We start from the raw sequence: 15,285 nt of genomic DNA, 5'->3' as shown, positions 1-15,285 counted from the left end.
TTTGTGTTGAGTTGTAGGTTTTTTTCACCTGTCCAGCATTAGTTAGATAGTAAACTTTCAAATCCCTCCTCTGACACACTCTTTGAACCTTGGCCCTCTCCACAAAGGCAGTGTTGGTCATTCATTAACCATCTGCTGTTGGTTCATGTTTGCCCCATCAGCTGCCTCATAGTATCAGGAACCCGTGTGATTGATGGGGTGTGTACATGAAACCGTTTACTTTAACACTCGGTGCTCAAAAACTTCACAAACAGGTTTAGTACAAGTTTAGATATTAACGCATCTAAAATGAGCTGGAAGTAAAGGAGCAGCAAAGATGAACGGAAAACATTTAACAGTTTTTATTGACAGTGTGGTGCTCAGATAATCTGCATCTTTATAAAACTCTGTGTCAGATTTAATTGACAGGAAGTACATGACTTTGCTTGATTCCAAAAGACCCTTGTCCAATCCAGAGCTAAAAAAAAACCCAACAGACGATGTTCATGCAGGGCCCCATCAGTCAGAGGTAATGGAAGAAAAGGAAGAAACATGAACAGATCAGACAGTTTTGCTTTAATCACAGTGGAACTAACTAACTTTCTGTTTGCTCCCTGCTCTGATGAATCACTGAAAATGAACATTTTACTATACAGATCAAATCCCTTTAAATGTAAAGGGTAATCTTGGGATGTCTTTTTTTTTTCAGAAGGATGTATATTTTGTCCCATGAAAAGTTATTTAGTTGTGATTGTGTTTGGGGGAAAACTCTGGGACATCATAATGGATCACTGCTAACATAACACCCGTTCCTGTACAACTTTAGAAATTCTAGCGTGTATCGGTTTCAGATTATTGAAGTGCTCTTTTATCTTCTTAAATGTTACCATGACTGAATTACCCCCTCACACCCAGAAAGAAATGTGAGACGCCATCCTGACTTGTGGATTTGTTCTCTCCTCATGCTTCTCTCCAGTCCCCCTCCTCCGTACCTCCTCCCCCACCTTCCTTCTCCTCTCGTCAAAGGTCCACCTCAAACATTTTCACAACACCACGCTTCAGCTCTGACCTTGTGAGCCACTATCTCTCTGAGATAAAGACTACAATGCCCAGAATGCCCCAGAATATAAGGGGCCCAAGGAGAGGGGTGAGACAGGAAGTAGCGCTGTACTCGAGATTGGTTGCTTTGGTTTTTCTATCATTTCTGCAGGATGTCTGCAGGAGCCGCTTCAGTGTAAAATATCTTATGATTCAGATGGGCTCAGAATTTGCTCTCATAAGGCTGATATGATTAAACCATTGAGCTGTTAAAGAACTTGCAGACACCTTGTAGTATTGTTTTTCTCGTTGTTTCCCCCTTTTCTGGCACATCTTTCTTAATCTTTCCAATTTCTTTTTTTTGTGTGTGTGTGTGTGGTTCTCTCTTTATTTTTTTTCAGAGGTTTTTTCCATTTACAAGACGGAGGATCGCTGGTGATTAATGGTGTGTTGGTCTGTGAGGGATTTGGAATGGCTTTTTTTAGCGTTCTGGTTGCAGTGTTTTGTGTGTGATGGGGAAATAATGGCTGAAAACGAGTTAGCAACATCAGGTGTGTTGCACTGATGTTGTTCTGGCCTGGGTCTGCAGTGTTGTGTGCCTGTGTGCTCTAACAGTGTCAATATCAGCAGATAGTTTCATACAGTACTGTAAATAACACCTGGTGTCGGTGCCAAACTAAAGCTTTGATTGGCTTTTGTACCCGCCCGTGCTGTCAGCACCATCTGTGATTGGCTGCTTTTTGTGCGTAATCTGCGAGGCTTCTCTCAGAACAACAGACGGACAAACAGGCTGACAGATTGCTGAAAATATTTCTCACTGGCTTTGGAAAAGGATCATCGTTGTAGAGAAGTGCTCCAGACAGACGAGGAACATCAGGGAATTTCATAAATGGTGTAGGAAGTCAATCAAAGTACTATTTATCTATGTTAGGTGCATCTTCACGGTCAAACATATACAGGTTGCATCATTTAAGTTTATTTACAGCTAAGTTTATCAACAAAGTTTACTAGAAAGTTATAATTCTTTGACCCTCTGATAGCAAAAGTGAATTGTCAAATTTAGAATAATTAGCATGAAAATGTAATAAATTGCATTGCAGCCCTGATTTTGAATACTGCATCCTGTTTATCTCTGTGTTTGTCGACGTTGTCAGTGCTCCACTTGCTCGTTTTTAACTACCACTACCGCCTTTAAGCCGAACAACATGCAAACAGCAGCAGGAGAACGAACCATGTGGCTGTCACAGCTTATTTTATGTGCAAACATGACTCCGCAGGGCCCCTTTTACTCACAGTAGATTTTAGAAGACATCTTGGATGGTTTTCAAAATGTTTTGTACTTTTAAACCAAAGAGAAACCAAAAAGCCTCCCTGATAGAAGCAGGAAATGCAGCCAGAAGAAGAATGTAAAAAAAAAAATAATAATAATAATTCTTTTTAATGTTGTCATTGTATTTGACCTTCAGCCTCGGAACACAAACACTAACATTTTGACAAATTTCTGTGATGACTAAACTGACGACTAATCGGCATCCCATGTTCTCTTTTCTCTTACTGAAATGATTAATACGTTACGGCTCAGTGGTCGGTGAAGTTGGTAAGTAAGTCTGTGTGATCATATAGAGTAGTCCTGAGAAGACCCAGCAGTATAGCTAGCTGACAGTATCCTCACTACCGTTACTATCCGACAGCACAAAGCCAGTAGAGATAGCTGCCTCACCTCTGCAGTTAGCCTTCCTTCTGTCTGTCAAACCTACAGTACATGTGGATGTGTTCAGTTTCCCTCTATTAGAGGAACATGTGTGGTGTGTGAGTTTACATATGTACTTACTCTGAATAATTAAGCTGTGAGGAAGCTCATGCCTCACATTCCAAAAATACACTTTGTCTCTCAACAATACATACAATTTGTAATCCTTCATTTTAGTGAAAGTTGAGTCGACAGCTACATGCTGGTTTGAGATGCTTCTTTGAACAAGTAATAGAGGCACAAACCAGATCAAACTCCTGCACTTGGGTTCCTAAGTCAGTGGTAGAGCTACCGTTTTAACACCTCTCCTGAGAACAGATAAGAGAAAACAAACTCACTAATCTTATCTTATCTTATTCCGTCTGTGGTATTTTCCAGGGATCAATCTATTGTCCTCATGTTGTTTCTCCTCACCAGGCGCCGTCTCTGGAGGATTTCAGCCACTTACCTCCTGAGCAGAGGAGGAAGAAGCTGCTGCAGAAGATTGATGAACTCAACAAGGAGCTCCAGAAAGAGATGGATCAGAGGTCAGACGTTCAGACTGCCCACATATCTCCTGAAGTCAAAGAGCTTTAAGTCTGGTTCCTGAGATGGTTTCACTTAAGAAGTGTCATTACCTACTTTTTACGTGAACTTTTCTTTAATTTGACTCGAGCTGCTGCCTTGACAAAACCTCCTCTAATAACTAGCGGAGATTTCCAACAAGAGGAGGAACAGTGTGATGTGATAAGGAAGATTACACTTTGATGTCTCCAAACTTCTTAAAATCCTTGCTCATTCGATAAGTTTTCATGCCTTTTTTTTTTTTTCTTTGCTTCCTTCTACCAGAGATGCACTGAACAAGATGAAGGATGTGTATGAGAAGAATCCTCAGATGGGCGACCCCAACAGCCTGCAGCCGAAAATATCAGAGACCATTTGTAACATGGAGAAGCTGCGCTCTGAAATCCACAAAAATGAGGTACTGACACAGGGTGCTGTTAGCGATAGGCGATGGCACCCCCCCCTCGTGTTTGGTGACAGATGGATGCTAGTGATGTCATCAACAATATATGGGTTAGATCTCCCTCTCTGTTGACAGACTTGGTTGTCTGAAGTGGAGGGAAAGCAGAGCTCCAGAGGAGACAGAAGACACAGTGCAGACAACCACCACCACGCTCCTCAAGGCAGAGAGAGGTAAGCTCCTTCCGAACACCCAGATGTGCACAAATATATAAAGCGAGAAATGTGTGATTTCTAACATACTAAAGCTACTTGTGATGCTACAGAGTTCCTAGATGTATGTGTCTTTACTTTGTTTGCATATTTAAGTAGCAAGTAATGCCATGTTTAAGTCAAAGCTCTTACCCGTTTCCCATCAGTCCTGAGGGCAGTTACACAGACGACACAAGTCAGGAGCACCACACGCCTCACCGCCGCCCCAGTCCTGCACGGCCCGGACCTCCAAACCCCGACCCCCATGAGTTTGACGATGAATTTGACGATGATGACCCATTACCTGTCATTGGACACTGCAAAGCGCTCTACTCCTTTGACGGTAATATTAATCAGAACGACACAAAGCCATCATCCGGTAGACGCAGTTTTAAGTGACTCACTGAGAACTCGAAGGTCAGACATGATGCACTTGATGAGTTGCTGAGGCGAGGTGTAACTATATGTGTTGATGAGCAGACAGCAGTCTCAGTTAAAAAAAAAAAAGACTTTAAAATGTTCCTAATGTGACTTGAGGACCTTTAAGAGAAACTTCCACCACAAAGCCTGTAGGGACTCGTGCCAGACCAGTTCTTTCTGGTTCGGTTTTACTTGTACAGTATCTGAGGGGCTGCATGTAGTGTTGCCTCACAGCAAGAAGGTTCCTGGTTTGAATCTTAGCTGATCTTTTTGTGTGGAGTTTGCATGTTCTCCCCATACATGTGTTGGTTCTCTCTGGCTTCCTCCCACCGTCCACAAACGTGCATGTGTGGTTGATTGGGGTGAAATTGACATTAGGAGTTGGTGTGAGTGTTCTTGGTTGCTTGTCACTATGATGGACTGAGTCGTACCCTGTGGCGGCTGGGATGGGTTCCAGCCCCCCACGATCCTGAATTGGATGGAGCTGATTTGTAAAATGGTGTTTTTATAACAGAGGAAATTATGTGGAAATGATTAATGTGTGCACAAATGTCCATTAGTTTGAGACTGAAATCGACACTAATGCTGTTTTTGTTTGACTCTTAGGTAAGAACGAGGGGACGCTGGTGATGGCAGAGGACGAGGTAATGCTTAGTTTTCACTTTTACTTTTTTTTTTTTGTTTGTTTTCTTAAGTATTTTTTGGGCCTTTTTTTGCCTTTAATGATAGCACAGTTGGAGAGAGACAGGAAGCAGGGAGCAGAGAGAGGGGAAAGACATGCAGCAAAGGGCCGCTCGGTGCGGGATTCGAACCGGGGCCAGCTGCAGCGAGGAACTGTAGCCTCTGTACATGGGGCGGCTGCTTAACCCACTACGCCACCGACCGCCCCTCACTTTTACTTTTAACCATATTTATCCTTTTTCTTTTTAATGTTTTGATTTTCTTTACTTTTCTTCTTTTTATGGGCTGTAACTCAACTTTGTAATTGGGCACATAGTTCCAGAGCTCAAATGTTAAGCATGTTTAGCTGATAAGATGCATCAATGTTGGTGCCGTTATCTTTAAAGTATCTTTAAACGATCACACTTTGAAAAAGATTGAATACTCAAGTTGAAATCTTTCTCAAAAACTAAAATGCTTCACATACTTGCAAATAGCAGCAACAGCGCCCCCATGTGGTAAGCTAGTAAGGATAGCTTATGTTTTAGGTAGCTCGGCAACAACCAGCTTATTTGTTGTTTATTCTGAGCAAAATTAATGTTTTTATCAAAGTTTTGCACATTTGGCACAAATTTTGACCAGTTGTTGAGAAGTTTTGTCAGTGTTAGATTTTGAGGATGATGCTGAAGAGAGTGATGGATGCCAGTCCAAACAGAGTTTTGAGACCCTGAACAGACCCCTCATAACAGATCTTGTTTATCAGTCAATGTTAAGTGCTATGCCGCTTGATCCAACTGCCACCATTTTTGGCCAGTGTATACACAATGTGACCCTGAGAGAGACTGTTGTCAAACGTTTGCCTTTGAACCATAGTAAAGAAATTAAAATTGAACACAGTTCCTGTTATAAAATCTCAGGCAAGTCTGGACCATGTTAGCCAATAAGCAACTTGTTTATATGTCATTTTCTCTTACTTTGTGCACAGTTTGTAGTCTCATGCACATGTTGCATGCATAGAAATATTCTACATATTTCAACCAAGCTTGGTTTCCACTTTGTATTTACCACGTATGTGCACATGAATCAAAGCTGAAGTGAAGCACGGCATGCAGAACTACTGTAGTAAAGGATTTAGATTTTAAAAATGCAATATGCTAAACAAAATGTGGAAGTGGATGGCTAAAAATATTTGGCATGTTATAAATGCACTCTAGCATTGCGTGGGAAATCCTATAGATTGATCCATGGTGATTAAGTCTCTTATAAAATAACCTTTGTGTCGGCCTCAGTTGCAGGTTGTACTTATTTAATGTTTGACATGTTAACACACCGTCTGAAGTACTCTTGTTTAAAAGTCCCCCATCTGGCTGTTTTCAGGTTTTGTACATCATCGAAGAGGATAAAGGCGATGGCTGGACGCGGGCGAGAAAGCAGAGCGGCGACGAAGGCTACGTTCCCACCTCCTATGTAGAAATAACTATGGAGAAAAACAGCAAAGGTGCCGTCACCTACATCTGAAGCTACACTGTCCTCTGTGTGTCATTTCCCTCATGTTTGCCCTCCTCTCAGTGTAACAGCACAACCGGAGAAAGACAGAACCCGAGCATCTGCATGGACATCTGTCATCCATTCCCCTGTTCCACTTTCCTTACCCTCCGTCTCCTTGTTACTCTTTTCATTCTCTCATATCTTTGGGGCTGATGTTTCAGAGACGAATAGGAGGAACCCGTTTGCGTTCTATATATGAGGCACTTGTGTGTGTGTGTGTGTGTGTGAAACGTGTCCACTGCTGTTTGAGCCTCGTGCCACTGCGCATCGATCAAACATTCAAGATGGTTTTATGTTAATATATTAGAAACAATATATTTTTGTTTTACTCAGTCTCTTAATTATTTTAAATGTCTTTTTTCTAACTGCTGATCAAACTCCCTGATTTTAAACTTTTTTTTTTTTTTAAACACAATTTTAAGTGAAATATATTTTCTTTTTACCAGACTTTATTTCTGCATATTCACTGTGTGTGTGTGTGTGTGTGTGTGTGTGTGTGTGTGTATACATGCACTTTATATTTCTTTTGTTATCTGTGCCATCATCCTTTGACTGGATTAAGCTGCAGTAATAACTCACTGAAGGAGAAATCTCCCACATTGCAGTTTTCTTACAGAATTCACCTGAAAGAGAAAAACCTTTTCATGTCAGACTTTTTTTTTTTTTTTTTTTTTTACGAGAGCAAAACTGAGCGTTCAAGGCTCTTGAATGACAAACACAAGGACTAAGAGTTTTGAGCATGTGGATGGCTTAATGTGATGTTTTTTCTCTATTGCCAGCCACTTTCAACGTGTGTCAGTTTTTCTGGAAGTTCTGCAGGATTTTCTCGTGATTCTTTAATGACTTGTTCGTTTGTTGAGTCGCTGACTTAAAACCTACTCTGCTGATAGTTGCTGTTGGAATCATGATAATAAAAGTTCCGCAGGTTATCGTTCAGTAGCTCTGCCAGCTGAATGTCATTATTATCACAGGGCGCAGCCAAGCACTAAGTGCCTGAAAGCAGCTGTAAAAGTGCAAAAGTTACTGCCACGTATTTCCTGGCAGTTTTGTCATCCCTTCTTACAGTTACCTGGAAATATTGGATAAACAACATTTTTCACAGCCTGAAAACCTGACAGATATTTAAGTTCTGTCCGAGAAGAAAATGAGTACAGAGATCGTGTCCTACTCACATAGCGCGCAGACGGAAACTACAAGATGTCTCAGATATTGTGGAGCTTTTTTTCTTCGTCCACACAGTGACTCAGTTGAACAGAAAGTAAACCGACTCAACTCTGAACTTAAATCCAAAAGTTTCTCTCGGTGAACTGCTTTATTATTCTGTAAAACAAAAACAAGCCTCCATTTTAGCATCAGTTGTGAGTGTATGTTTGGTAACTTGCTCTCTCCTCTATGTGACTGCAGGTTCCTGAGGGCTGCAGAGTGGCCTGGCGATTTGATTGGCTGGTGGAGGGCTCACGCTGATTGCTGATTATTGGTGGTGGGGATGATTTAAGACACAGAAAGGAGAGAGGGGGGGAGAGGTAGAAAGATTAAGCGTGGCTTGGCGGGAGGTCTGCATGTCTGCATGCTCACATAACCATAATCAGCATTTTGGGAAGGTGATAGAATGAAAGATCCCAAAAGCATGAACAGGCAGTAAAGCATTTGATACGCAGGAGTTATTTTGTGTTACAAGCGACAGAAAGTAAAAACATTCAGACAGGGAGAAGATAACTGCAGCTGCACATCTCTATGTGGTGACCATTAAAGCCTGTTTCAGTCACCCACACAGTAACTCCATCCACAGACTTAGTGTAACTCCAGAGGAGAGAAAAGCAGCAGACTGAAAGTCATTATCAGGGTCAAGTAGTCTCACCATGTTTTCTGCCACTAACACCATCAGTGCTGCTCTGCTCTGCCTCACTCCTGTCATCATCTGTGCTCTGTTGGTGATGTCTGCCTGCCTGAGCCACTCTGCTCCTCACGCCCGCCCTCACTCTCATCCAGTCGCATGTTTTTAACGTCTCCCAGACATGACCTTATGTTTCATCTGTGTGTGTGTGTGTGAGTGTGTGTATGTGTGTGGGTGTGTGCAACTCCAGCCGTGTAGTATGTTGAATGCATTGTTGTGCTAATGAAGCATGATTTATTTATGTCTGTGTAATGTCTGTCAGAGCTCGTTAGGCAGTTAGCAGGACCCAGGTGAATACAGGACCTCTCTTCCTCTTCTTCCTCTCTCTTTTCTTTTCTTTTTATCCCGGGGTGTGATTCCACCAGTCGACCAGCAGATGGCAGCCTCCCCTCACCAAACCACAGCTCGGCTCCATCTGGACTGGACCACTTTTAGAAGCACCAGAATACAAAGAGGAGCTCCAGACTCTGCCTTAAACTTTCATGTTATTTTCACTGGGGAGGGATTTTTACTCCTCGTGCTGTTTTTGCTTGACTACATCTCCCATCAGCCAGCTGGGCTCCCCTCTTACTTCCTCGGGAGACGCTTAAGCTGTGTCTCCATGAAAAGTTTATTCTTTGTAATCAGTTGAATTTGTGAATGTGACGACACGCACGCATGTAGTAGCATCATGTATGGAAAGCCAAACGGGCCAAAAACACCATGCTCCAGATTAGCATGTTTGGCTTTAACGTGTAAATGTATGCACACGTGTGCGACATGCGTGACGTTAGTTTTTAGCCATTGAATGATTTGTACATATTAACATCTGTTTTTTTCATGCTGAATGTGTTTCCATGGTGATTGTTTAAAGGTTTGTTTGACTGACCCTCTTCAAGAGAGACAACAAGGTTTGAGTTGAACCGATGCACTTTGCCCTGATGTACAACAGCATTTGAATCTGATTAAATGAAAAAGTGAATGAATGAACGAGTGATGGCCTGTGTTGTCTGCTGAGGCGTGTGAACTTCATGAATGACCACTAAACAAAAACGGCTCTAATTTCCTTTCCAGATGATTTTATACTCTTTTTGTAACTCGATGAACGATGACTAATTTCTTTTTCTCGATTTTCTCGATTCTTTGAAACCATTCATCAGTAAACTGCTCACGGTGTCTGTCTTATATATACATGCAAACGAGGCCACACTTTCAGACTGTTTTTAGAAAGGCCGTTAACCATTCCTCTCATATCAAACTAACCTAACCTTCAGGCGGACACGCTTTATTTGGTTCCTTCGATGAAGCTGTGAAATGTTCAGAACGATGCTGTAGATGTTGTTACTTGAACTTTTTTTCCCTTTCACCGTCGCAGCTTCCACCCGTGATGGTTCTTCAGTTCACACAGAGGATTAGTTGGACTTTTTTCATGAAAATTCATGTTCCATAACTTGATTTTTTTATTTTTTTTTTTCACCTTTTTTGTTGAAAAAAAAAAATCTGTTTCTCTGTTGCCTTGATACAAAGCTAAACCTGCTGGCTTCTTAAATGTACAGGTAGCAAAAAAGTCCCAAACGCTTCCGGTTCCCTCAGCACTGAGGGAATTAAACTTGTTTTGGGCTGCAAAATGGTGTAAAATGAAAAAAAAACCTATCCCTTTCTGTCAGGTTATTGTGTTTAATATCTGATTAACAACCACAGAGATCCATCTATGCTTCTTGTTTGTTTTGTTTATATCTGATGTCAAAGTTTTGCAAACCAGATTTAGTGTTGATTTCCCAAACTAATTGCTGATTTATTTCACGACTCTTTAGTCTATAGATGGTTAAACATGTCACCAGAAGTTGATGTCTTCCAGTTCCAGGTTTTGTAGAACAGAGTGCCCAAAGAATTCAACTTTTTAGTGAGATGGTAAAAAGACAGAAAGTTCATATGATTGTTTTGGCTCGATCATCATCGGCACTAAAACTTAAGTTCCTTCTTGGTGGAGTAAATCTATTGTTAAGTTTGTGTTGCAGAGCTGATAATAAACAGGAAAACAGTAGGTTTTAGTTTCCCCCCTCACGTATATCACACAAACTCTTTAAAAGATGGTTCACTCTTTGTTTTCCCCTCTTACGTTGTCCCTGACAACCTGCTTGAACTGTCCCTTTAGTCAAAGCTGCTGTTGGAGAACATATAATCTGTGATGCAGCAGTTTTTAAATGAGCAAATAAACCTGAACGGCTTATATAAACAGTTTTTTTTTTGTTTATCAATAATATATAATACTGTATTGTAATCACCGCTGTACTGTAACTGATTATCATGAAAAGTACAGACTAATAAATCAGCTTTGAGGATAAACCTGCAGTAAGTTCTTGTACAAACAGATGTGCACTGAGAGCGTGGGGCCTCTTCAGACCAGATATGTTCTTCTCCACATTCCTGTTTTCTTTTTAAACTCACAATCGCACGTCCTGTTGAAACTTTATACCGCGACCTCCGCTGTAAAAACCACTCGGCTGTTTTAACCATTTTTAAATGAAAAATAAAAACAGCAGAAAGTACAAGGTGTGTTGGCAGGATATTAACAATGCAACTCTGTTTTTATCATGTTGTAATCAATGGCAGTACTTCTCTCCATATTGTCGTGCACATCGTCTTTGCTTTGAATGTTGTTGGTCACTTTGTGAACAAAATGTTTTTATTTCTTCTTGCAAAGTATTGTTCTAATAAAATAAACAGCAATGGAACAAAGGGTGTGTTGTTTCTGTGACTGCAGGGAGGAGGCGACACCACATTCAGACATTTATCCATCTTTATCTAAGCTGTTTTCAGAGATTCAGCACATCATAAAGACAGACGAGCACATCAAATCATAAAGTTTATTTATTAAATCTTATCGCAGAAGTTCATAATAATATAAACATTAAAATTTCATTTTTTACAGTCTGTCTTCTACAGAAAGTATATACAGTCCATTATTAACATGCTTCAGAATTATGTACAGCTCTAGTATCATTTGTGAACATAGTTCAGAGATTCTTTTTTCATTGTGTTTGTCCATAAGAAACTTCTCAGCATGATGTCACAGATACAGAAAGCAGGCTTCATTTTCTGTTGCTGTGAAACAATTACCAGGTGAATTATCTATTTATAAACTGTTTTTTGCTTGTTAATCCAGCTTGTTTTCGATCAAAGATCATCACGTTGCATGCATGTGAGACACGAGTTATTCATTATATTACTGAATAAATATATCTGCCTCCACAGTCCACAGAGGTGACTCGTTTCTCTGTTTTTATCGAGAAAACCTCCTTTTAAAAAAAGATAAATCAGGGTATATTGACAATTCTAAATTTTAGGATCCCTTGAAGACGTTTGTTGTTGTGGTGTTCTCGAGCATCGCTCGCTCCGTTTTAACAGGAGAAGCTACTTCAGCATAATAAATCTGCATCGTAACCGTTATTTTGTCATGTTGGTGGTACTGAAACTTTAAAGGGATTTGTGGAATTTGTGACCCGTGTCTTCTGATCACTGCAACGTACACTGGTGAGTACAAAACTGACAAACATGTTGCCACAGTCTACTAAAAACAATGAACATGATCTTATGAACAAAGCTTAGGGATCACATTCTTACAAGCATCTGCGTGTGGTTCATGAAGAACTTTTAGACCAGGTGAAGTGTCAAAGAAACACAAAATAGTTCAGTTTCTGTGCAGGAATGAGCCTGCATAATAAATGAAACGGTTTGATTTAAAACCCACTGTGTTGATGTTTGGGAGTGATTCATTCTCTGCTCGTAGGTTGCATTCATGTGTAAAACTTGGTGAGTGATGATGGGCTTTTTGATAGCTTTTTTTGGATGTACATTGAACTGTGAAACAGTTCTTCTGATTACAGTTCAGTCATTCTGATAGTCTGTTCTGTCATTTTGCTCTGCTGTCTTTATATTCCAACAGCATCTTCTGTAAGTCTCACTGACCCGTTGCTTTCCCTGAAAATGTCTTCTATTTTTTCCTCCGTTTAGAGTTAAAGGTCATTTTTCTTCACTTCCCATTCAAAGGACAGACGGACGTACGCTGTACAGACTGTAAAGGCTTGTGTGGTAAATATGTAAGATAGGATATATGGCTAAAACTGACTTGACAAGGCAGTGAGCCCTCGACTCACATTAAACTTAATTAAGAAAGAAAGAGTGGGACTCCTCTTGGAACTGATTTTTGACCTGGTTGTGGCTGACAGTCTGCAGTTTTGCTGGCAGGGACTATGCCCCCTTATCACAAAGAATATCATTTTGTGAAGTGAACAGATGTATCATGGATGGAATGTATCCTAAGCACTGAGGGTAGTTTGCGGCCTTGCTGGTGAGAACGTGTCTTTCTGTTTTCTGATCCCACTGCTCCAAAGTGTGTCATGTTTGCATTTGCTTGTATTGAATCAGATTAAAGTTTGCGTTTTTGGAGGAGGCTCGAGTTTCCGTGACAATGCGGTGAGGATGAGGTTGAATTTGTTGTAGCGATCTGATTGGTTGACCATGGCTCCACGGCTTCCCCACAGCAGCCGCAACTGGAAGTCCGTCTTAAACACTTCGAGCAGGTCTTCATCACACTGAAACCCTGACGACCAAACACACAGATGGGTTTTTATGAAGCTAGAAGAAGAAAAGAATAAAAAAAAAACTCATCGTATTTAGTTTCTGTTATGTTTCTACCTTGTAAGATCTTCTGTGCATTGGCCGTGTAGCTCTGTGTGTTGTGCGCAACGTCGCGTGCAGCCTCCAGGTGGCGCAGCATGATGTCACAGCCCTGGTCGCTGGTCTCCCAGAGCTCCGCCCCCTCAGGTGTGATGGACGGACGCTCCATCAAGGTGAGGAGCGGCAGCAGGAGAGGGACACAGATCTCCAGAGGAGAGGAGGCTGCAGGTCAGTGGAGATCAGTGTTAATAACAGACAAGTTCCTGACTGATAGATAGAATTAGTTTTTTTCTTTTACTGTGAATTTGAAACAAAAGAGCACCAGGAGTGTGTGGAGGTGTATTTACTGCATTCATATTTGCCACTTGTGCCTTAGTGCCTGTCTATCAGACAGGAGGTCTATCCACAAGAAGGATGACTCCTTGTATTTTGTACAGGGGGGTACATGCAAATAATGTTTGCAACAGAGACACATCTCACAATCCTGAAGAGAAACGCTGTCAGACAATCAACATGTTCAACCGGTGTATCCCAGCAGTATTTCTCCATTTACCTGTGCCTTCGTACAGGTTCTTGTAAAAAGGTTTGAGTATTTTCTCGTAGCTGATGGCAGTTTGTGTGAAGTTCCTTCGTAGAGTCGTCCACGTTTCTTCCAAGCGGCTGATCTGGAGAATCAATGACAAACATCAAGGAGAGTGAATCAAAAAGCACTTCAAATATTAACAGAAAGACCATTTTAGTGATGATTCATTTCAGAGAAAACATGGAATGAGAAACAAATCTGGAAGATTATACATTTTTATACTAAATGTTCAATCACTGTTTTTAAACTTTTTAAACTTCACTCCGTTATTTCTGTGTTTGATATTATGGTGTGTTTCATTCAGTGCATGAGTTTTGTGTGTGTGTGTGTGTGTGTGTGTGTGTGTGTGTGTGTGTGTGCGTGCGTGTGTGCGTGTTACCTGTGGCAGGTCCAGAGCTTTCATCAGAGCCGTGAAAGCATACAGGTCGCCCACTGTATCCTTCAGCTCCATAGCAACGAGGATGATGCGATCCAAGGTGGATGCCCGCTCGTCCACGCTGCCTGTGCATCCAAGGATGTCCACGGCAACCCCTATCGCCATGGTGTGGTGCCTTGGAGACGAAAGGGAGAAAAAGGTGAATTATCAACACAACCTAGCAGCAGTGTTTGTGTCCTATCTGTGCTCGCTCAGCTTTTGTTCTGATCCTCTGATTCAGGGGGGTGTTTTGTCTTGAGAAATGACGTTTGATGCAGGGATTCATTGTTAAGTGGTCTTTATAAGACAATTAGCTGCTGTCATGAGCGTTACATACCCCAGAGAAAGTTGACAGTGTGAATAAGAGGTAAAAATATCCTCTGCTGACTCAAACAGGAGCATTTCCCTACTACCTCCGCATGTTTAACTGCGCTTGTTACAGGGAAACAGTTACTTCATACAACACTAGTACATCTGTAACTGCATATTTATAACTGTATGTGATGTGTACCTTTCCATCAGGTCCAGCCTGAGCTGGCGGCCGTGTGGCAGCGTCACGAGCTCCAGACCAGAGGGCACGCCCATCTGACCTTTCAGCTCTGGAGTCACCCCGAGGATCCTCGCAACCTGAAGGGTGATGAAAAGTTTTACAAGAGGCTCATAAAACAGTCCTCAGTTATATTTTATCATCCATCTTTGGGTGTTTCTCTGCAACCTGAGGATCATTTTTATAGCAGCAGCAGATAAAAATGGATGAAAATGGTTTTCTCAGTATTGTGCAGGATGTGTGTAACAGTAGCAGTAAACATGCTGACAGATTACAGACAGTCTCAGGTCTTGTGCTCGATTACTTAAAAAAACAAAAAACAAAACACGTATAAAACCACATTCTAAGACTTCTTAATCTTTGCATCAGCATTTACTAACATGCAAACACTGCTCTGCTCATACGTGATACCAATAACACTGCTTGCATGGTGCTCCTGAACAGAATTTTAAAAATCTTTTATAGGTTCATTTTAGATCATTTAACAACATTTTTCTAAATATTGTCAGGTTGATCGTAACAAAAAGGCTTTGAAGGTGAAACAACACAAACCCAAGAGCTGCCTCAAGCTAAAATGATCTTGATATTGTTGAAAACC

General features: G+C 41.2%; 2 protein-coding genes across 7 annotated transcripts in view; one reads left to right on the top strand and one right to left on the bottom strand.

The window, feature by feature from the left end:
- The window catches only part of fnbp1l (formin binding protein 1-like), a 44,864-nt gene extending 33,663 nt beyond the window's left edge, over nucleotides 1-11,201 (top strand). The window contains exons 10-17 of one of the 3 annotated variants that reach the window (XM_075485963.1): nucleotides 956-1,126; nucleotides 3,185-3,294; nucleotides 3,596-3,728; nucleotides 3,849-3,943; nucleotides 4,129-4,304; nucleotides 4,988-5,025; nucleotides 6,419-6,539; nucleotides 7,994-11,201. In XM_075485963.1, coding sequence (XP_075342078.1) covers nucleotides 956-1,126; nucleotides 3,185-3,294; nucleotides 3,596-3,728; nucleotides 3,849-3,943; nucleotides 4,129-4,304; nucleotides 4,988-5,025; nucleotides 6,419-6,539; nucleotides 7,994-8,001 — 852 coding nt within the window. In that variant the 3' untranslated portion in view covers nucleotides 8,002-11,201. Of the gene's footprint in view, nucleotides 1-955; nucleotides 1,127-3,184; nucleotides 3,295-3,595; nucleotides 3,729-3,848; nucleotides 3,944-4,128; nucleotides 4,305-4,987; nucleotides 5,026-6,418 lie in introns of all 3 variants that reach the window. The other 2 variants (XM_075485962.1, XM_075485964.1) reach the window with 2 other exon arrangements.
- Nucleotides 11,202-11,315: 114 nt separating this feature from the next.
- The window catches only part of bcar3 (BCAR3 adaptor protein, NSP family member), a 51,877-nt gene continuing 47,907 nt past the window's right edge, over nucleotides 11,316-15,285 (bottom strand). For all 4 annotated transcript variants that reach the window (XM_075485958.1, XM_075485959.1, XM_075485960.1 and 1 more), the window contains 5 exons: nucleotides 14,652-14,767; nucleotides 14,105-14,276; nucleotides 13,696-13,807; nucleotides 13,161-13,364; nucleotides 11,316-13,065 (listed from right to left, as the gene is read on the bottom strand). In XM_075485958.1, the coding sequence (XP_075342073.1) occupies nucleotides 12,887-13,065; nucleotides 13,161-13,364; nucleotides 13,696-13,807; nucleotides 14,105-14,276; nucleotides 14,652-14,767 (783 nt within the window). In that variant the 3' untranslated portion in view covers nucleotides 11,316-12,886. The remainder of the gene's footprint in view (nucleotides 13,066-13,160; nucleotides 13,365-13,695; nucleotides 13,808-14,104; nucleotides 14,277-14,651; nucleotides 14,768-15,285) is intronic.

Source organism: Odontesthes bonariensis, chromosome 15 (assembly GCF_027942865.1).
Source record: "Odontesthes bonariensis isolate fOdoBon6 chromosome 15, fOdoBon6.hap1, whole genome shotgun sequence".
Lineage (NCBI taxonomy): Eukaryota > Metazoa > Chordata > Actinopteri > Atheriniformes > Atherinopsidae > Odontesthes > Odontesthes bonariensis.
This window is presented reverse-complemented; position numbering and strand designations above follow the sequence as displayed.